At 34.6% G+C, this 23566-nt stretch overlaps 1 protein-coding gene across 1 annotated transcript in view; it reads left to right on the forward strand.

Annotated features, from left to right (window-relative positions):
• Positions 1-20147, forward strand: part of LOC140447557 (peptide transporter family 1-like) — a 68721-nt gene extending 48574 nt beyond the window's left edge. Inside the window, exons 8-10 of the mRNA XM_072540270.1 lie at positions 8281-8470; positions 10343-10588; positions 19829-20147. Of these exons, the coding sequence (XP_072396371.1) occupies positions 8281-8470; positions 10343-10588; positions 19829-19948 (556 nt within the window). The 3' untranslated portion in view covers positions 19949-20147. The remainder of the gene's footprint in view (positions 1-8280; positions 8471-10342; positions 10589-19828) is intronic.
• Positions 20148-23566: the final 3419 nt, after the last annotated feature.

Genomic DNA, 23566 nt, shown 5'->3' on the forward strand with positions numbered 1-23566 from the left:
TAAGACCTGGACTTTTGGGGCCCTAGAAATAGGTGCGTAACGACCCCTTCCAATCCACGTATTCCCGGACTTCATTACTGTAATGCGGTGGAGCGCCATCTTGTAGAAACCACATATTTTGCCTTATTGCAATATTCACTTCTTCCAAATACTCTTGTAAATCGTTTGCCAAGAACTGCAAATAATTATCAGCATTTAAATTGTTGGGAAGGAATACTGGGCCTATTAGATTGTTATCCACAATTTCTGCCCAAACATTAAAGTCCTTTGGTGATGAGTCGTTTTTTTTTGGCGTGAGGATTTTCGTTGGCCCAAATCTGCTCGTTATGATAGTTTGTTATTCCATTTCTACTGAAGGTAGCCTCGTCGGTAAACAAAATATTTCTAATAAAATTAACATTTTGAGTGTTTTCCATTAACAACCAATCGCAAAATCCAATCCTTTTAGGATAATCTTCAACCAATAACTCTTGAACCGTTGTTAAGTGATATGGTTTAAGCTGCTGATCCTTCAAACTCCTCCAAACCCTTACGTAATTCTGATACATATTGCAAGAAATAGAGAATTAATGGAAAATGTGATCGCTAACATCCATTAGTGGATTTGCATCTAAAGAAGAAGAAACCCTTACGTGAGGAACATTTAGTTGAGCAGCTATTACCCTTGTACTTGTTCCAGGGAGTTCTTCAATGATTTCTAAAATGTCTTCATCAGTTGCAGCCATTATTGGACGACCACTATTGCCAGCAACTTGCGGTTGGAATGTACCCGTTTCCCGTAAACGACGTTCAATGGTGAGAAATAATTGTCTATCGGGTGTATTTCCTTGACATTCACCTACGATATTCCCGACAGTTTATTGAAATCATAATTTAATCTGATCCAACTTACCCAAACTTAAATGCATATCTGCCATTTCCTGAAATGTGTAGGCTATTGTAATTTTTAATATTAATCTTATTCAGACAATAAATGATAGCTTCAAATTATTGACTATTATTGATGGAACTGTTTGTAATTATTATATCTACTATTGTATAACTAGGAAAAAATTAGTTTTTCGAAAAAATTATAAAAGGCAAAAAAGTTTTAAAAACAATGTGTTAAACTAATGATGCCACAAAATTCATTTGATTTAAACGTACTCAAAAGTTTGGGGGGATCTAGGGCTGCATACCCCCCTTAAATTTTTTCTGTGCACTTAGATTTTGTTGTTTCTTTTGTATGAACAAGAAAGCTTTCAGAACAAGAAAGTAACGTGTCCATTTTCATTACAAAATGTCAAGAATTTTAGGAGATAATGCAAAAAAACAATTTTTATTGTGTAACTTCAAAGGGCTGTAACTTTTTTTGTGTTCACTTTTGTACTAAGGTAAGTTGGATTCAATCAATTTATTTTTGTCTCCGAAATGCGTGATTTAATTTATGACATACCTTTTTGAAACACTCTGTATACAATATATCAACTACTACATTATTTCTATAATTTTGAATTATTATTTTGTCAAAGAAGAATTATTAATATCTGGAAAAAAATGTTCAAACAAAATGCATTTCCTAGTAAAAGATTATAAAGATACAAAATTATAAGCGAGAGAAATGAAATTGCTGAGCTTTTCGCCAATGAATTTGCACTATTACTATTCACCTGACTTTAAGCTTAAGAAACAAAGAGCAAAAAAACACAGTTGGAATATTACCATGGAATAATACCACTCTTACGAGTATAACATACTTAATGTACCGATTACAATGCAAGAACTTAAGCATGCCCTAATATCAAGTAAAACTTCCGCTCCAGGTCCAGACAGTATATTTTTTTGTTAAACCTACCAGAAAGTGAAATATCTTGGCTACTAAAATTATACACTTTTATGTCGAAAATTCCAATTCCAATATAACAACAAAAATTCAGGAAAACGGAACACCTCGGGGGTCAGTTATAAATCCAACCTTTTTTCAGCTATCAACGATATACTGGATCACTGACTTCCGCTACTAAAAGAAAAAGACTATATGCCGACGATCTGGTTCTATTTGCAATGGACAACAATATAAGAATGATTTAAAAACACTTACAAGAATCCATTTATAAACTAGGGATATGGTCCACGTCAGCAGGCGTTCAATTCTAATCACTAAAAACAAGATGCGTGCTTTTAAAATTGTTTTTTTCGAAATGGTATTTAACCAAAAACTAACCAGGAAACAACATACGAGCCCTAACAACTAAATGTTCGGACAAACGAAAATTTATTAAAAACGTTCATCTTCACAACTTTGCTTATTGAACCAAAGAACGAGATCAACAATACATTAAACTGTATCATTAATAACAAAATAATAAAATGGTTCGGTTTCTATAAACATTGAATTGCAGGGTTGGCGGCAAAATTAACAAAAATGTCGCACAACATCGTGACAACTAAATGTTCGGACAATTCAAGAAATTACTATTTTAATATAGGTTTACATCGCCAGGTGCCTTTACCTGGTATTGTTTGTATTAAGGATTTACACATGTCAGGGTCGAAACTATCCCATAATTCACCTAATTTACTCTTTAAATCGGCGACGGTTCTCTGAGGATCATTATACAATTTCTGTCTTATCTTATGCAACCACGTCTCAATAACATTAAGGTCTGGACTGTTCGAAGGCTATGAGAGCACTTTAATGATATTATCTTCAATCGATTTTATAGTTGTTTTAGCAATATGGCATGCAGCACCGTCCTCTTCTTCTTTTGGTGCCTATCTTCTGTGGATGTTGGCAATCACGTTGGTCCATACAACTTTGTTGACAGCTGTTCTAAATTGATGTATGGTAGTCCACGGTCTGTTCTTCAACCACGATGTCCTTCTGCGCCCTTGAGATCTTTTGTCTTTTATCTTGCCTTGTAAAATTAGTTGAATTAGTTGGTACTTGTCATTGCGCATCACATGCCCTAAGTATGACATCTTTCTGATTTTCACGATACGCATAATTTCGAGATCTTTATTCATACGTTGGATCACGGTGTTGTTTGTAACATGATGGATATGGGAAATTCTGAGCATGCGGCGGTAGCACCACATTTCGAAGGCTTCTAATCGTTTGGATGTTGCCTCCGTCAAGGTCCAGGCTTCGACTCCATATAAAAGGGTAGAAAATACATAGCATCTCAAGACTCGTATTCTTATATCAATGTTCAGGTGCATATTACATAAAATCTTCCTGAGGCGATTGAAAACAGCTCCCACCTTTTCAATACGACATCTTATTTCCTAAGAGTGGTCCCATTCTTTATTTAGGGCTGCATCCAAGGTATGTAATTTTGTCGATTATTTTCAAGGGTTTATTATTAGCTGTGAATTGGTGCTGTATTACGTCGTTTTTACTTACTACAAGAATTTTGGTCTTACTACAGATTAATTTCATGCTGTATCTGTCACAGGCTTCCACTACACGGTGTATTAATGTTTGATTTTTATACGTTCTCTTAAATCATCAATATCTTTCCTGAACAGCATTTCCGAATAAGTATTGAACAACATCGGTGATAAAATGCAGCCCTGACGTACTCCCCGTTTTATCGTAAATTCTTGTGTGGTTTCGTTTTCTACTCGTACAGTTGCCCTTTGCTGTAAGTATAAATTTTTAATTAGGCGTAAATCTTTGTCATCAATACTAGATTCTTTTAGTATCTGCAATAATTTTTGATGTTGCACCTTGTCAAATACTTTTTCAAAGTCTATAAAGCATGCGTAGACTTCGCAATTTACGTATCGAGCTCTTTGTATCAAACTTGTATGTAAAATAGGGCGTCGCGCGTTCCCAGTCCGCTTCTAAACCCAAACTGAACACTGCTAATGTTTTCTTCCAAGTTTTCTATATATGCGAGACTGAATAACAGAAAGAAGGATTTTGAGTGCATGGCTCATTAAACTTATAATTCTGTAATTAGAGCATCTGGTGGCATTTGCCTTTGTGGAGAGAGGGATGAAAGTGGAAATACTCATACCGTTCTACTGCAATATACACTTCAAGTCCTGCTAGAGATCGTGAGCACTTGGTACAAGACTATTTTTCAAAATTTATTGATTTCTTAATTCCTGCGTTAATTGTACCTTCCGCCACCTTATATCTTTCGAGACCAGCTAATGACACGCGCCCCTAAATCATAATTTTTTTGGGACACTTCACAGTTCTTTTGGGGTCATCATCATCATCATCTTGGTGCTACAGCCCTTAGAGGGCCTCGACCTTCTCAAGCTTTCTACGCCATTCTATTCTGTCCCTCGCTTGCATTTTCCAGTTGCCGACTCCGATCTTCTCGGCATCTTGTGTTACCCCGTCCATCCACCTTAGCTTTGGTCTACCACGTCTTCTCATTCCTACGGGTTGCGCTGTTAGAATCTTTTTTATCATGTTTGACTCAGGGGCCCGGGCTACATGTCCTGCCCACTGCAGGCGGTTTCGCTTAATTATAGTGGTAATATCTTTACCACCAAACGTATGCTTGTAGATATTCTGCAGTTCAAAGTTATATCTACGCCTCCATACTCCGTTCTCACAGACCGCTCCGAATATCTTGCGTAGCACCTTTCTTTCAAAAATGGATAGAGCGGATTCATCTGTTTTCGTTAGCGTCCATGCCTCTGATCCATATGTGAGAACGGGGACTATCAGTGTTCTATACAGCCTTATACGAGTTTTTTGAGACAGACGTTTGTTAGCTAAGTACTTTGATAGACCATGATAACACCTGTTTGCAATTATTATTCGCCTTTTTATTTCCTCAGATGTGTTATTATTGGGGTTAACCGATGTCCCTAGATATATGAACTCTTTGACTACTTCGAAGTTTTGGTCATTGATGATTAAATTTGTGTCAACATTTCCAGCTCTTGTGTTTGTGTTAGTCGTCATGAATTTGGTTTTATTTTGATTTATCTGTAACCCCATTCGTTCTGCTGCTGCTACTAGCTCGGTTAGGATTTCCGCAGTTTTCGCCCTAGTTCTTGTTATAATGTCCACGTCGTCTGCATATGCTAGAATTTGGACTGATCTATTAAATATTGTTCCCCTGCTATCTAAATTAGCGTCTCGTACAACTTTTTCTAAGGCGACATTAAAAAGCTGACACGCCAGCGCATCTCCCTGCCTTAACCCCCTATGTATTTGAAATGGGGTTGACGAGTCGTTTTGAATTTTAACTGCTGATAGCATCTTCGCCATTGTCACTTTTATCAAACATATGAGTTTTTTTGGAATTCCCAACTCATTCATAGCGTTGTAAAGACTTGGTCTTAAGACACTGTCATATGCCGCTTTAAAATCGACAAAAATATGATACATATCTATGTTAAACTCTTGCGCTTTTTCGAGGATCTGTCGTAGTGTAAAGATCTGGTTAATGGTTGAACGTCCACGCCTGAATCCCTCCTGATATTCTCCTAGAAACATTTCAGTATAAGGCTTTAATCTCTCGTGCAAAATATTTGACAATATCTTGTATGCTGTATTTAGGAGAGTAATTCCGCGGTAATTATTGCATTCCAGTCGGTTTCCCTTTTTGTGCAACAGGCAAATTAAGCCTAAGTTCTTTTGGGGTAATCTTTATGAAATGTCTCATTTTTAGTTCTGATAACTCGTTTTCGAAAATCTCCCACGAAAACATCAAAATTTGATTCGTCACTGGATATAACTGTTGTCCAATTGAAGCAGTTGTTTGTCCAGATTCATATTAAGTGACGAATGGAAATTTGATGTTTGCATGGGAGACTTTCGAAAAAAAAAGGGTCATCAGAACTAAAAATGAATAATTCCATACAGATTGCCTCAAAAGAACTGTGAAGTGTCCAAACGGAATTATGATTTGGGGGTGCGTGTCATTAGCTGGTCTAGAAAGATGTAAAGTGGTGGAAGGCACAATAAACGTATTATGAATTTTTGAAATATAGTCTTGTACCAAGTGGTCACGATCTATAGCAGGACTTGAATTTTATATTCCAGCAAGACGGTGCTGCATGCCATACAGCTAAAATAACTAAAAATTGGTTTGAAGACAATACCATTAACGTCCCCTCATGGCTTTCGAACAGTCTAGACCTTAATGTTATTGAGACGTTATGGCATAAGATGAAACAGAAATTGCGTAATGATCCCAAGAGAACCGTTGCAGATTTAACCCTTAGTCTCCCGACGATACTTTTAAGTACCATCAAATTCTGGTACCCTTATATTCCAGGCATAAAATTTAATAATACTTAACCACTTTCACTCACAACCGTAGTTTTTAGCCAATGTTTAAAACTTCGAATGTGATTCACACGATTTTTTATTAAATACGCAATAAGATTTGTAGGTACTCGAAAGGATCGACCGCTTGTCGCTTATTGTAAAAATTAATGACCAAGAAAATAAGGCGGACTTAAAAGTACGATTGGGAAGTGACTGTCAAAAAAATCTAAACGTCGTGGGAGATTAAGGGCCGGTTGTTCGAACGCTAATCAAAAGTTGATTGTTCAAATATTTAATTAAAATCAAATACGTCACATTTTGAGGTTATGTTGACTGATTTATTTTATTCAATTTTATTATTTTGCGTTTTGATTTAAAATAAACCATAATTAAACTCTTTCTGATGTTAATTTCATGTTTTTATTTACAAATCAATAATAATAATAAGCAATTTTTAATAATTTTGACAGCTGCTGTGACGTATTTGCTTGTAATTAAATACGTCACATTTTGAGGTTATTTTGACTGATTTATTTCATTCAATTTTATTGTTTTGTGTTTTAATTTAAAATAAACCATAACTAAATTCTTTCTGATGTTAATTTAATGTTTTTATTTACAAATCAATAATAAAAGTAAGCAATTTTTAATAATTTTGAGAGCTGCTGTGACGTATTTGCTTGTAATTAAATATTTGATTACAATCAAGTTTTGATTAGCGTTCGAACAACCGGCCCTTATGGTTAAAGAATAAATAAGGCGAATTGTGTGATAATTCCGATCCTTACTTATGTAAATCCTTGATAGGAACAATTTCAGACAGGATTGCCGCGGTTGTAAAGGCGCGTGGCGGTGTAACCCAATATTAAAATAGTAATTTCTTTAATTGTCCGAACATTTAGTTGTGACGATGTTATGCAACATTTTCGTTTATTTTGCCGCCAACGCTGTAATTCAAAATTTATAGAGACCGAGCCATTTCAATCTTTTGATATTAATGATAGAGTTTAATGTATTATTGATCTCGTTGTTTAGTTTAATAAGAAAGAACGTGAAGATGAACGTTTTCAAGAAATTTTGGTTTGTCCGAACATTTAGTTGTTAGGGTATTTCAGAAATAAAAAATAAAAAATTTAATTTTGTTAACCAATTTTTTTTGTTGTCATCTTAATACCCTTAATGTTTGCAATTGCGGTTACTGCGCAATAAGATAACATATTAACATAAGATAACAACTTTTTCTTTCGGTGCCGAAATTGAGTAGCATGCAGCTGTAAGAGCATTATTCTATCATTTATTGGAATAAAGTTGAGGACATATTTTTCTAGTTTCGATATTACGAAAATTCCCTCTCCATTTATATGTTGTGTCCATGTTATAATTTCCACGTGAATAAAATATACCATCTTTGTGTCTGCATATTCCTGAACCAGGCCATCGTAATTCGGTTGCGTCACAGATGGTTACGCTAGTAACTAAAAATTTTAAGCGTTTATACGTTTTATAAACTCTTTAACTTCCGCCGAATTCGCCGTTTCGAATTTTGCTATCTGCCTTCATCGTCGTTGTAGTCTTCATCTACAGCCCTAGACAAGGGACTCTCACAAAGGGCTATCAGCCGGGCCAACTGAATTCTGGTTTTTTATATAGATGTCACTCCTTTGTCCCTCCTCTTTTTTCCGTGCTTGGACCGGCTGCATCGGTTAGAGAGTTCACTCCACAAGTAACATAGGCAGAGATGACACATTTGGGTATATTTAATTTTATAAGTTTCTCAGACATAATAGGCCAGGACTTCCGTTTTCATTGTTTCTAATATCGCAATCAGCTTTTTCGTGGTTTGGTACCCTGCTAGAAGGGTTTGTTATATTATATTCTTGTAAACGCTGCATTTCGCTTACCAGTGCATTTTTTAACTGGTTGTTGGTCTGCATCATCCAATTTTCATGATAATCTGATTTATATGTAAGTTAATCCACTGATTAATATAACTTACTGATAAACCTAATATAACTTAATATCCAATATAAAAATGATTTTGTTTGGTTTTTTAGAACTCTACCTGATACTGATATAGATGTTACATACACGCAGAAAAAGAAATCAATTAATATAAATTCAGGAAATATATCTGCAAGAGAATTTTTTAGACCTGGTCATTGGTCAGTAGAGGTAGGAGGGGAAAAATTAGACAAAACTATATACTTGCAACTTGGTGGAACATATGCTGTAATGATTAATGAGGTGAGAATATTAAAAATAAAATATATAAATGTATGTAGGTTGTAATAAAAATGTTTGGCTAGTTTTTTTCAAATGTTTGTTGAAAAGAGCATATGATTGTTTAAAATATGTTTTAAAAGTAATTAAAAGAAATTAACCAAGAACTCTATAATCTCAATAAACAAATCATAATCAATGCTACATACTACAGAAATTTTATTCCAGTGTTTATGAATAGATCGTAAAACGGCATTTAAGTAAAAGCGAAATGTGGGAAAACGAAGAATATCCTGGCTTACGAACTTAAGGGAAGGGTTTGAATCATCGAGTTAGAATCTATGGAGAGGGCATCACGTGACTAAAAACGACCTCACTTCGGCCATATTGTTTTGACACTTTTGACAGTTCGTATATAATTATTTACGTTTGTTGTTTTTCGAATATTTTTAGTTTTATAATACTTTTATAGAAACTGTAATAATATATTGTGATAATGCATAATAATGGTTTCTTGTTCTCAACGTAGTTGCAGTGGCAGAAGCAATGTTAATAAAAAATCTTCAGGAATAACGTTCTACAGGTTAGTATACAAATATGTAAACAAAGTAATGGCCCGTACTTCAGAGAATAAATTAATAGTATTTGACTGTATTAATTTATCTTTATGTATAATATATCGTGTTTTTTGTATTTACCGCGGGATAAATAAATCATAGTTTATTAAAAATGTATTGCACTTTGTAGATTATGATTAAATCTTCTGAATAACTACTCATATTTTTATAGTAGTTTTAATATTATTGAGTCCGGCCATGATCCCACCGCCATATTGGTTTCACAGTTAGCCACGCCTACCTACGCCGTTTTTAATACACACGTTAATATGCTCATAGCTTCTCCATAGATTCTAACTCGATGGTTTGAATACAGTAGTGCAGAACTTTTTAGAGCGGCAGTCGACAGAGTCCGCATAGCCATGATGATTTCCAACCTTCGATAGAAGATGGGACTTAAAGAAGAAGAAGACTGATGAGGGAGACCACATCTAGACTAACGAGAACATAATTATGTAGTAAGACAGTTCTGTTAAACAACTCGACATCTTGGAAAGAATCTCTGATGTAGTAATCATTATTCAAATCACAAGCTTCAATTAAAATATTAGTTAGAAAGCCTCCAATATGTTCAGTTGGTGAGCCTATGGAGGAAACTATAGGTCTCATAGTTAAGGTAGGATTATGGATTTTACTGAGGGTGTAGAATTTAGCAACAACACTTTTATAGGATAAGGATGATTTTAAACGCCAAAAATAAACTCTTTGACTTTATCTCTAATAGCTGAAACTGTATTAAAAGATAGACAAACTACACATGCTGCCTTCAAATTACGGATAAAATGCAAATCAATAAAACACCAGCTTGCAACATCGCCAAAAATAGCGCAATGGTGAAGATTTTACAGGTATGCAAATTAATCGTTTGGGAGCACTGGACAGAATTTTGAAAGATATTCGTGACAACTAATACATTTGTAGCGGAACATTATCACCATTGTCAGGTGATTTTAGCAGACTCTTCCAATTGTACGACACATACTCGCGTATCGGAAAACCGTTATCGTATATTTAAGCACTGCAAAAAAAAATATTTTTTATCAGAAAGCAATAAATTGATTCAATTTTTTTCGTACATAATATTTTCGTACATAGGATTTTTTTTTGGTTTTCTATTAAAATTTAGTTATTATACTTTGACACATTATTTAATTTTAAGACGTTACAAAGTTCGCCTGGTCAGTTAGTTTTTTTTTTTTTTTATTTTGTAGTTTGTAACACGTATGGTAAAATAATTTATTAAACACTATTTACTCATTCTAAAATTGTTTTCTTTTAGAAACAAATGGACTTTAATTATACGATAGTGACAAAACCCAATGCAATCCATATAACATGGTTACTTCTTCAATATTTTATTATAACTGCTGCAGAAATTATGTTTGTCATCACAGGATTAGAGTTTTCGTACTCTCAAGCCCCGGTCTCAATGAAGGCTTTACTGCAAGCTTGCTTTTTATTGACCACTGCATTTGGAAACTTAATTATTGTTATTATATCATCCATGGAGATTTTCGAGAAAAAGGTACGTTATAGTATTATAAATAAATAATTAAAAAAATAATTAAAAACAATAAATTTGGAATATTTTATATTTTTTATATATTTATTCATCAAAGTTTTGTAAAAATATACCAGAACATATAATATACTGTAGCGTTTTCAAATAAAACGAGCGTTTCTAATTTATGTAGATATATTTATTTATAAGTTTACAGCACGATAATATCTTATCAGCTATATATATATACATCGGTTTAGAACATCTTTCGACGTTGTCCGATACCTAAACACCATTTCTTCCTATCTTCGCAGTCGTTTGTTGTTAAATTTCTTTCGCTCATGGACTTGTTTACGCCGTGTTGCCATTCTAATCTGCGTCTTCCTCTTTTCCGTCGACCTATCGGTTGCCATTCTACTACTTTTTTGGGGAGTCTTGTTGCTGGCATCCGTTGAACATGCCCATACCACCTTATTTGTTTCTTCTCTATATCTTGAGTTATATTTCCTTCTATTCCCATACGTTGTTTTATTACATCATTTCTGATTCGGTCTCGTCTAGAAATACCTAAAGATCTTCTCATTGCATCCATCTCTACTGCTTCTATTCGCTTTTTGTTCTTTTCACTAATTCTCCATGTTTCAGCGCCATAAAGAAGAGTAGTTTTAATCATGGTCTCATATATATTAAATTTTCTTCCTTTCGTTATCTCTTTACTCCACAGTATACCATTGAGTCATCCTAAGACTTTCTTTGCTTGAGTGATTCGTTTTTCTATTTCCCGTGTATCAGTTCCTGTATTGTCAAAGGCAACACCCAAGTAGTCATAGCTCTGACAGCAGGAAATATGTTGTCCGTTTTCGAGGTCTATGTTATCTGACTCGTTTCCAATACAAAGATATTTGGTTTTTGTTGTATTGACATTCATTCCCCAGTCGTTATATTCTTCTATCAGTTTTCTAAGCATGTACTGCATGTCTTCCCTGTCGGTCGCTAGTACTACCTGGTCATCAGCAAACTGGAGTATATATATACATTCATTGCTAAGCTCTATACCCATCCTATGCACCTTTCTTTTCCATCTTTCCAATGCTGCTGCAACATATATCTTGAATAAGGTTGGTGAGATTCAGCATCCCTGTCGCAAGCCTTTTGTAACCAGGAATTCTTCCGTTAGATATTTTCCTGTTTTTATCTGTGCCTTTGAGTCTCTATATAGTTCTTGTACAGCATTTATCAATGTGTGGTTGATGTTAGATCTTTTCAACGTTGTCCACAATTTTGTTAAGGGGATGTTGTCATATGCTTTTTGCAGGTCTACAAAAGTAATATGAGTTTCTAGATTCTTAGCGGATCTTTTTTCTATTATTTGTTTAAGACAAAATACGTTATCGGTGCACGATCTTCCTGCACGGAACCCGCTTTGTTCTTCCTCTTCATTGTGCTTATATTCTTCCTCGATCATATTTCTCAAAATTAGTCCATACAGTCTGGTCAGGGTGCTGGTTACCGATATTCCTCTATAATTATTACAATTCCTTTTGTCCCCCTTTTTGTGTATTGAGGACATGTATGCCGTTCTCCATTGTTCTGGTACTGGGTGTCCATTTAGGCACTGATTGATCACATAAGTTAATTTTTCAAATAGTTTATGAGTTCCATTCTTAAGCATTTCAGCATAGATTCCCTCAGGTCCAGCGGATTTACCATTCTTTAGGGTCATTACAGTCTTCCTTACTGTTTCGATGTCTACCCTCGCTTCCTCTCCTTGTATATGTACTGACTGTGTTGGGGAGTTCGCTAGGTACTCTTGTCTTGTCTCTGTCAACAAGCTTTCATAGTGATCTTTCCATTGTCTTGGTTTTATGGTGTGTATGTGTGCTTTGTCTTTTCCTGTATTTTTTACTGATTGTATAAAATTCCATACCTCTGTACATTGCTTCCCTCCGATGTATGTATTGATTTCTTGACATTTCTGATCCCATGTTTTATTCTTTTCTTGTTTTATCATTTTTCGTAGTTGTCTATCGGTTTCTTTGTAAGCTTGATGGTCTTCAGTATTTTTTGTACTTAGCCATTTTAGATGCTCTTCTTTTTTCTGTTTTACCATATATTCGATTTCTTCATTCCACCATATTTTGTTACTAATTTTGTTTTGCTGTGTCCCGAGTGTCTCCTAAGAGGCCTGGTGTAAACTAGCAATAATATTCTCGTAAATATCTGAAAATGTTTGTCTCTCTATTTCTCGTAGTTTTTCATCCAGTCGTCGTTGGTATAGCTGTTTAGTACTATAATTTATAAAACTATTGAAGTTGTACTTCGGAGTGTCCACTGTCTGCAAGTCTTGCTTGTCTTCTAGGTTTTGGTCTCCGTGTATTATCTTAAGTGGGAACAAAATTTTCGCTCTTACTAAGTAGTGATCGGATCCACATGTTATTCCTCGTAGAACTTTTACATCATTCCACTGCAATACAGATTTTTGTTTACTAATAATATAATCGATGACTGATTTTAGATTGCGTGTTTGTTGAATCCAGGTATATCTATGTATGTCCTTATGTTTGTAGAATCCATTGCTAATTTTTAACTCATAGCTCTCACATAAGTGTATAAGTCTACCGCCATTATCATTAGTTGCCATCTCTCCAACAGGTCCTACTACTGTACTGTTTTTCTGATATCCCGTTCTACTGTTGAAGTCTTCAAGCATAATTATTTCTCTGTTTTTTCCTATGTTGTTAAGTATATCCTCAATTTTTTGAAAGAAATCTTCTTTCACGTTGATTGTTGCATCATCAGAGGGGGCATAAGCGGCTATCATGGTAATCTTGTGCCCATATATGTCTATATTTAGTCTTAGGATATTCTCATCAATTATTTCCCAGTCTGTGATATTATTCTTAAGTTTTTTCTTTATTAGTATTGATACTCCCCTAGCGGCTCTTTTATCTTTCGGGACTCCAGTGAATATATGTATATAATTTCCTACCATATCAGTGCCAGTTCCTTTTTTCTTTGTTTCAGTTAGTGCTATAATATCCATTTACATTTGTTCTAGATCAGGCACAATGATATCAATCTTTTGTTTTATCCCCTGTATATTCCATGTACCAATATTCATAATCCGTTTTCTTAGCTTTGGTCGTTTCCTTGAAAACCCATCTAAAGTTCCGAGACTTTGTTTAGGCTTTTTGGTATCTTATCTTATCTTATCAACTAACTCACCTTATATTAACGCAGCTTATATATACAAGTTGTTATGTACTAGAATAATCTGGAGTAGTCCATCTCTATATTCTTCCCGTTGAAGCGCATCTAAGACAGGCGCTATTACAGTGGGGGACAAGATCTATGGGGAATTTTAAAAACCGACCTACTGGTAATCCGATATTGATACCTATTGTAGCACAGACCCCCAGAGAGACATTTACAGAGTTGTACTAATCTGTATCCAACATTCAAATAAAATTATCTGAGAAAGTGTTGAATTTCGAATTATTAATTTATGTACTTAAATGTTTTTACCAATTGATTGAAATACTGATTATTTTTAAAGTAAACTACCTCATAATATAGTATTTAGAAAAATTTACCGTCACTTCTTTTCAAAATTAAGACTCGCAAAATAAAATATTTTTTCAGTAACGAAAATAAAAATTTTCTTTTGGTGGATTTACAAGTTTTTTTATTAACCGAGCTAAATTCGTCAATGAACACTTAATATTAATATATTATACAGTGAATTCCTAAAATAGCGGATAAATGAAATTTCTACGTAATTATAAAGTAGATAAAAACTACTGAACCAGGTCGATTATTACAGACAAAAATATACATATACAATATACAAATTATATCAGTAAATATCTATCATCGTCCTTCCATCAACTTCATGCTGTGAATATGCGCGTACTTCATACCGTGAATTTTATAAAAATTCACTCTCATCAATTTTTCCCAATCGCGCCTAAAGAAGTATAACTTCATAACTAAATAATTTTTATTTACTTACATATCACATGCGATGACATAAAAAGTTACCCATTGGTTTTTTTACTATTATAAATTAAATGGTATACTAGCCTCTTCGAAAATTCACATTCATCTGAGATCTTCCAGTTAGAGTTAACTGTTATTCCAACTCATCGTCATTATCGTTCTCTTTATCACTCTCAGCCAAATTAATAATAATTTTCTTTTCTTCTTTTTTTTTCCAAATTAATAATAATTTTTTTTAAGACTGGGACATTTTTCATGTAATCTTTTTCAATATTCTTTGCATGTTCTATTGTATTTGGCCAGTTTTGAGGACTGATATTTTTGAACTCTATTTTTATTAGTTCGACAACACTTTGGGCATCTTTTGGAGATGTACTGTTTCTCCGGACATGGTTTTTTAACTGAGTCCATAGCAATTCTATGGGATTCAACACACAGTAATATGAAGTAATCTTAAAACCATATGCCCATTGTTAGTGGCTAATTTATCTACAATTATGTTCTTTAGTTACGACTTTTATATGATGGATTAGTTGATCTTTGGTGTAATGATCCACAAAATATAGGTCTTCGGCTATTAAAAATTCTTGAATTTCATCCTTCCTACTCTTTTTGGTTGGAATTTTTTTAATGCATCTGAAGTGATATGATGCATTGTCCATAACAATCAAGCTATTTTCTTTTAAATTTGGGAGTAATGTATTCTCAAATCACGATTCAAAAAGCGTCCCTTCGATGTCTTGGTCGTAGTTTATAGAACTGTCTTTAATACTTTTGTAACTCAACAATAACGCATCGCTCACCCATCCATGTTGTCCTCCGCAATGTAATATGCAAAATTGCAAATTCGCTTGCCTCTAGAATGGGGTACATCTATTTGGCATTTTCTTATACCATTTTTCCAGGCTTTATTTATCGTTTCGTGAGAATCAAACCAAGTCTCGTCCAGATAATAAATTTCTCGACACTCACTGCGGTATTGTAAAATTTTTTTGATATTATTCATTCCTCCATTTTATTAGTCGGCTACTTTCCATTATGGTTTGTCTCTTATTGACAGTTTTATATTTAAAACCATTTTTGGTCAAAAATCTTATCAAAGTCTTTGTGGAACAATTTTTAACAATATGTTTTTTTTTTAATTTTGCCATGATATTGTTTAGGTTAGGCATAACTTTAGCTGCATACGTATTATATATTGTCTCACTAATAGGTTCCAAGAGGTGAGGTTAAATTTTTTTAGAGCTTCTTAAATTCTTTCTTATTGTTCTACTTTTCGAACCTGTCTTTATTAAACTGTACACTGTTGCACAAGAAATTTTTGTTAAAACCACCGTTTGCTTAAAAGCTTCATATTTGGTCACTTTTTTTGAAAAGTCCATCAAATACATCTAACACCATTTTTTTGCTCAGCTACACACAAATTCTTCCTTTGCTGAGTACTTGGCCCCGCACTTTCATCTTCTAAATTATCCGTATATTCATTTTCGTCAGGTAAACGCACATCACTTTCCCATGGCCGCCACATATTTTTCTTTAATAAATACTAAATCACTAATATCACAACACTTTTTTTAGACAAATTTTAGCTGAAATAACCACAAAATATACTGCTTAAGAATGACTGATTCCGTTATTTAAATATTGTGACAATGATCCCGCCCCATTTAATTATTCTACGAAAATGTACTTATTAAGTACTTTAAATTTTTATACAGCAAAAAGTAAATTTGTATTTAGGTCAACCGCAGGAATTTCTCTTAATTATTTTTAATTGTTATAAACAAAGACATCATATTTTGCATATAGCGCAATCAATGAAGCTGCACCGACACCCAAGGATTGTTCTTCTTCAGAAATCTGATTAATAGTTTCCTGTAGTTGTAAAAACGTCGAAGCTCCTTGCTTGGTAAGGAATGAAATCGGCTATATATCTTGAAACACCTGCCCTTACAAAAAACTTTATCAGGTGCATTTTGTATGTATTGTCGTTAATTTTTACTGTAGGTACCTTTGTATTGAACCATTGCCCCATCTATAAAATATTATTTTTCGAACTGATACTTATAACATAACAACTTGTAGAAATATGATGTAAAAGGAGACGAATTTTGAAGTAGCGGTCTTTCTTTTCTGAAGTTACTTCTAACTTATCATTGAAATGGATCAGTGTTCTCAGTTTTTAAAATTTTTTTAGGGACACAACAACAGCAACAAGATGAATTCTTGATGAAGTGGCCCAATAATCTTCTATTGCTGGCAGCTGTATTACCCCCATCAAAATCAAAATGGAGAAAAAGTCTGTTATTTCAGAAGTGTTTGTGGTTACACTTAAGCAAGTTTTTGCGTACTGTATGAATTTGTCTGGAATACAATATTCTTTATTATATTTAGTGGAAAAACCTCCTAAAATACTCAAGAGGCAAGGCTATCTGTACTTCATTATTGTCTATAGTTAGATTTTCGAATGGAACGGTTTTTATGTCGCTTTCAGACCAGTTAAAATATACTGATTCCAATTATTTCTCTTCTTCACTACTTGAAGAGAGATCTTCTTGGCAAGATATTAGTAAATATAGTCCAGAAGTTAAGTCTTACTGGAGCTAATGAAATTGACTGGTAAAAATGATCTTCGATATAGAACCTTTGAGACTGATAATGGTACAGAATCTTAGCTTCAGTTAATTGTGCCTAAAAGAACAGTGTCAGAAGTATTGCGTCAGTTGCATGACGGGGCATCAGGTGAACACTTTGTTATTACGAAAACTCCAAAAAAGGTTTGAGAACGGTTCAATTGGGTGAACTGTAAAGATGATGTAAGAAGATGGTGCCGTAAATGTGAACTGTCTGCAAATAGTAATGATCTAGTTGGTAAAAAGAGGGCACCCATGAAACAGTACAATGTTAGTAGTCCTATGGAAAGAGTAGCAATCGACATTGCAGGTTCATTTCCAAAAATGAATGATGGAAATAAATATATCCAGGTAGACATTGATTATTTTATGAAATGGACTGAGGCCTATGCGATACCGAATCAAGAAGCTTTTACCGTTGCAGAAGTACTTGTTAAAGAATTCTTTAGCCGATTTGGTGTTCCCTTGGAGATCCACTCCGACCAAGGGCGAAACTTTGAGTCAACCCTCTTCCAACATATTTGTACATTGATTGTTGTCAATAAGACCAGAACGACACCCCTGCATTCTTAATCGGATAGAATGGTCGAGAAAATGAACAAAACAATGAGTAAATACCTGTCTAAAAGTTGTATCGGAACATCAAAGAGGTTGGGACCAGCACATTCATTAATTCCTAATTCCTTCTACTGCTCGGTCGTGAATGAAACCACGGGCCAGACTGCAACCTGTCTAATGTTAGGTCGTGAAGTTCTTTTGCCCTGCGACAGTTTTTGGCTACAGACCTTATGAAGAACATGTTGCAAGCGAAGAATATGTCGACCTCCTGAAGTTAAGAATAAACGACATCATGAACTTGCCTTACAACACATCCAGTCAGCCAGTGACAGAATGAAAGATCAATATGATTCTGGATGCAAGAATGAAAGTTGATCTTGTTTGGCTTTATAATCCACAACGTCATCGAGGCTTGTCTCTTAAACTGAAAAGACAATGGAAAGGTCCGCATAAAATGAAAAGGAAAGTAAATGACGTAATGTACCGAATTAAAAAGTTGCCGAAAGGTAAACCAAAAGTAGTTCACATGAATCGTCCTGCACTTTATACTGGCTCAAATGAAACAGAAGAAGCACGAACCCTTTAACATGAGGTCAAAGATGACCGGCGACCAAGCTTTAATGAATTTATGTCAAATTAGGCAGAGAGAAAGAGTGCTAGATTCGGCGTAACCACAGTTCAGCAGAATCTTTTTGGTGTTCCACGTAACGTCTCTCTAGCCCATTGTGTTGCCAAAGACCTTGAGATGACTAAAGGAATCTCGTCCATATTCCATAAGAAGTTCGGTCGTTTGGACGAGTTAAAAAATCAGAAGCCTGAAGTTGGAAGAGTATTGAGATTAGAAGATGGTCCTCGATCTTTGCTGTATATGGTGACCAGGAAGTCGTATACAGACAAGGCAAGCTACGAGGATATATGGCGTGCTTATTTGAAGAAAATCGTGTGCAATTATGACATCAATGATTTAGCCTTACCCAAGATGGTGATTCCGCGATCCATCCTGGGCCTTCACATAAAGTTGTTGATCGGGATGCTCAGATCTAAGGGGACCAGTGTAATGAACAAGCTTATTTCGACGTACCTCATATAACGGTTACATTTCTCGAGACGATGAGGTGTGTTCGAGAATGTATCGACCGGCTGACAGATCGAAGCGGTTATACAAGTGAGAATAGAGGTGGACTATTCCACATTATTCTAGTACATAATAACTTGATCTAACTATCAGCTGCGCTGATATTATTGTAGTCAGTTTATAAGATATTATCGTACTATAACTTAATAAATAAATATATTTACATAAACTAGAACAGCTCGTTTTATTGGTAAAACGCTACAATATATTATACTTAATCTATAGTCACTGAGCCAAAGTATACTCAATTAGTCTCCTAGAATAAGCTCCGGTTAATTAAAATATTTTAGGTTCGATATGGTTTTCGTCTGGTATTTAAAGATGAATTTCAGTCTTCCAAGATGTGATAATATTTTATAAATGTCACAATATTATTATCAACTTTATATATTCTTAATTATTTATAAGCTATTAATAATCCAAGGTTTTCTTGTAAACAAAATACGTAGCAGAAAGATTCTTTTTCTTTGTGTACGCCTAATTAGAGACGACTGAATCGATTACAAGTTGTTCTTTACAGTCCGTGAAACCTTTAGCACATCCTGTTTGTTAAGATTTTATGATATTGTTTCTAACACAGTGTTCATGCATGCGCTGAACTAAACAGGATGTGACCAATTTGTACCAAAGTTGCAAGACAAGTAATCGGGCGGTACTTAGCATGATCTTGGGTTATTTCTTTCGCTATTACCTAAATTGTTCCCTGAGTAAGGAATTGTGATCTTTTTTTTATTAAAACTGGCATGATTAAATAATATTGATAAACACTCATTAACATTCGCAGCTTACACTAGGACAAGTCAAAAAGATAACTAAATTAATGAATTTACTCGTAATTTCTCGATTTCTTATATTTTTTTTCCAATCTGGAGAGATACACTTTTATAAATAGTAATAACACTTATTATTTTTATGATTCAGTTTATTCTTCTATTTTAGAGTTACGACTTTTTCTTATATTGTGGACTGATGGTGGCCGATATGTTGATCTTTACATTCCTGGCAATGAGATACAAGTATGTCAAGAAGGAAGAATCGCCGCCAAGCTCAGAAAACTAATGAAATTAATGAAATTCGAGCAGAGCTATCGACAATCCATCGATCCAACATTAAAAAATCAGTGTACTGTTTTTAGTATCTTGCTGAATTTTTCTTGTAGTTATTCATTTTATGTATAAACATTTGACTTTAAAATATAGAATACCTTAGAATTTTTGTTCCCCAGTTTTGAAAGAAACAGACAAATGTAAATATTTTGGCTGGCCTTATTTATTTCAGAACTATTAAATCTTAAATTAACTTTAATGCAAATAAATGACAGTTTACAAAAATCCACAAGGTATAATTCTCTTTAAAATTCTGTGTATTTTTGGTGTACTTTTAGTACTTTATTTCTGAAAAGACCTTAAAAGACTGTATGTATATTGTTAGGTTTCACGCGGGACAGCGGGACAGGCTATTGTCTTGTCCCGCGTACCTCACTTTTCCAACTTTTCCCTCAGCTATTTTCTCTGTCCCGTCCCGTGTCCCGCAAGGCTAACTTAGGTTATATTTTGTAAATAAGTAAATGTATTTTTATAATAACTGGATAAAGACCATCAAAATTATATTATTATAATCCAGATTTAGCCATACAGCTCACACTCCCTCTAAGGGGAAAATTCACTCATCCCAGATACCTACGGTATCAAAAGGATTGAGCTCTGTGGGACTCTTTCCGTGTTATCGAACCCTAGGTGACTTGGTTTGCTGGAGTATCTCCCAAAAATTTTCGTACACACCTGGATGTCGTGAGAAGTACAGCTTTCTGCATGGAATTATAAAGATGTTCATTTAGACCCAGCTGTTTTATGTTCGCTAGGATGTTTTTGGGAATAACACCAGTAGTAGATAGAATAATAGGTACTGTGTGGGTACTTTCCATTCTCCATTGTCTCCTGATTTGTATTTCTAGATTTCTATACTTGGCGATCTTTTCGTTGTATTTAACACGCAAATTATTGGTGTTAGGTATCGCCACATCAATAAGTGTTGTTTGTCTAGTAATTTTATTAACTAGTATGAGATCGGGTCTATTATGGGAAACTGGTTGGTCTGTAAGCACAGTGCGGTCCCAGTATAGCTTGTAGTTGTCATTTTCAAGCATTCTATCAGGGACGTATTGATAATAAGGAAGATGGTCGGTTTGGAGAAGTCCCAGTTTGTCAGCTAGTTCTTGGTGGATAATCTTTCCTACTGAGTCATGACGTTCTTTATAATCAGTACCGACAAATGCCTGGCAGCCCCCGGTAAGATATTGGATGGTTTCTTGGGCTTGGCATCCATATCGGCATTTGTCATTTTGGACTTGAGGGTCTTTAACAATATATTTCAGGTAATTTTTAGTTGGTATAACCTGATCCTGAATGGCAAGTAGGAAACCCTCAATCTCGGGAAACATCTTTCCTTATGTCAACCAGTAGTTCGACGCTGTATTGTCGACATACTCTTGGCTGATCTCATTGAGATGTCGCCCATGCAGAGGTTTACTCATCCAGGTGCGCATTTTTTCTTGCTTAGTCAGATGGTTTATGCGCATTTATTGTTCCCTCAGTTTTAGCGGCGTTGTATCATCTACTGCGCAAATTGCTCGATGTAAGGTAGATGTCTCAGCCTGCACCTGAAAATAAGTTCTTAAATTAGCAACCTGTTTATCCAATTGCTCACCTATGTCCATAAGTCCTCTTCCCCCTTGATATCGCGGTAATGTTGTTCTCTCTACTTCACTGCGTGGATGGTGTTTTTGCGCCTTTGTAAGAAGTGTTCTTACTTTCCGCTGAAGACTCTCTATACCCGTTTTTGACTACTTTATAATACCAAATGAGTAACTCAGCGCGGAACAGGCGTATGTATTTATTGCCTTAAACAAATTTTTACTATTAAGATATGACCGATATAGTTGTCTTACTCTTCGTACGAACTCGGAAGTTAGTTCGGTTTTCATTAGTTTATGGTCAATTTTTTGCGCTTGCTGTACTCCGAGATATTTGTATATATCATTTTCACACATTGCCTCGATGTTTTGGCCATCTTGCATATCGAAACCTCCGGGCTGAACCTTTCCTCTGACTATATTTAGTATACGGCACTTGTCTAGTCCAAAATGCATACTAATATCATTTGAGAAAGTTTCTAAAGTTTTTAGCATCTGATCTAAGTAGTTTCGACTGGAAGCCATTAATTTTAAATCGTCCATATACAACAGATGATTAAGCTTCGCCACAACAGTGTTGTTATTTTTGATGCTAAATCCTGAGTCAGTGGAGTTCAGCAGCTGAGATAGTGGGTTCATCGCTAGGCAGAACCAAAAAGGACTTAACGAGTCTCCCTGGAAAAGGCCCCTGTTAATAAGGATATCTTTAGTTTTGATATTGGTTTCACCAGGTATTTGAAGGTGAATTTTAGTCTCCCACTCTGTCATTATATGCTTCAAAAAGGTCACGAGATTATCATCGCCTTTATATATTTTTAATATATCTATAAGCCATTCATGCGGTACTGAATCAAAAGCCTTCTTCTAGTCAATGAAGGCAGTAAAAAGGTTTCTTTTTTTGGTGTATGCCTGGTTAGAAATGACTGAGTCGATGATAAGTTGTTCTTTGCATCCCATGGAGCCCTTAGCGCATCCTTTCTGTTGAGGCTCTATGATATTGTTCAGAGCACAGTGTTAGTAGATACGCCGGGCCACACAGGATGTGACTAATTTGTACAAAGTTGGAAGACAAGTAATTGGGCGGTACTTGGCTGGATCTTGGGTGTTATTTTGATCCTTCGGTATTAGATAAGTGGTTCCCTGAGTAAGAAATGATGGTATTTCCTGTGAATTAGAAATAATATTATTAATCAATACTGTTAAAAGCTCATGAACGCTCCAAAACTTCTTTAGCCAGAAGTTTTGAACTCCGTCTTGTCCAGGAGATTTCCAGTTATAAAGCTCTTTAATAATGTTCGAGACTTATTCAGTGGTGAAAGGCTCATAAGAAATATTCCTGTATTGTTGACAGTTGTTCGTCGTGTCTTCAATCCATCCAGCATTTTTGTTATGAGTAGCTGGCGTCGAAAGTTGGTTTCCCCAAAACTCATGAATTTCTTTTTGGCTTGGGTAGGATTTAATTACATTTTCTATTATAATTATAATTATATTATTTTTTTATGTCAATTTAAAATGTAATTACTTCAGTTTCTACAAGTGGCACCTTTTCATGTACAATATATTGTGTAAAAATCCCTATTTGATTTGAGCTTCTCAGGTTTAAATTGTTTCAGATACTATGCTATATAGAATTATTCACCTAACAATTAAATTGAAAGTGTTCAATATTTTATTGTCGTGTATTTCTGAAAAAAACCAGGAGAGGGAGATAAAAGATGCTTCACTTTCTATATTTCATTTAATATTTTTTTATTAATTTGTAAAATTTGTAACGTTGTAAACGTCACATGTTTATTAATTTATACTTAAATAATTATTTTATTTAATTTATTTATTTTATTTATTAATTCCTTTACCTCCAGTTTCGTTTTTACTATTTTTTCTTCAAAAAGTAGTTGGCGCTCTCTGTCTTTCTTTTCTCTCTCTTTCTGTCCCGTAGAATAAATATTCGCCCTCTCTCTTTCTGTTCGGTAGACTAAATATTC

The sequence above is a fragment of the Diabrotica undecimpunctata genome, chromosome 8 (genome assembly GCF_040954645.1).
Source record: "Diabrotica undecimpunctata isolate CICGRU chromosome 8, icDiaUnde3, whole genome shotgun sequence".
NCBI lineage: Eukaryota > Metazoa > Arthropoda > Insecta > Coleoptera > Chrysomelidae > Diabrotica > Diabrotica undecimpunctata.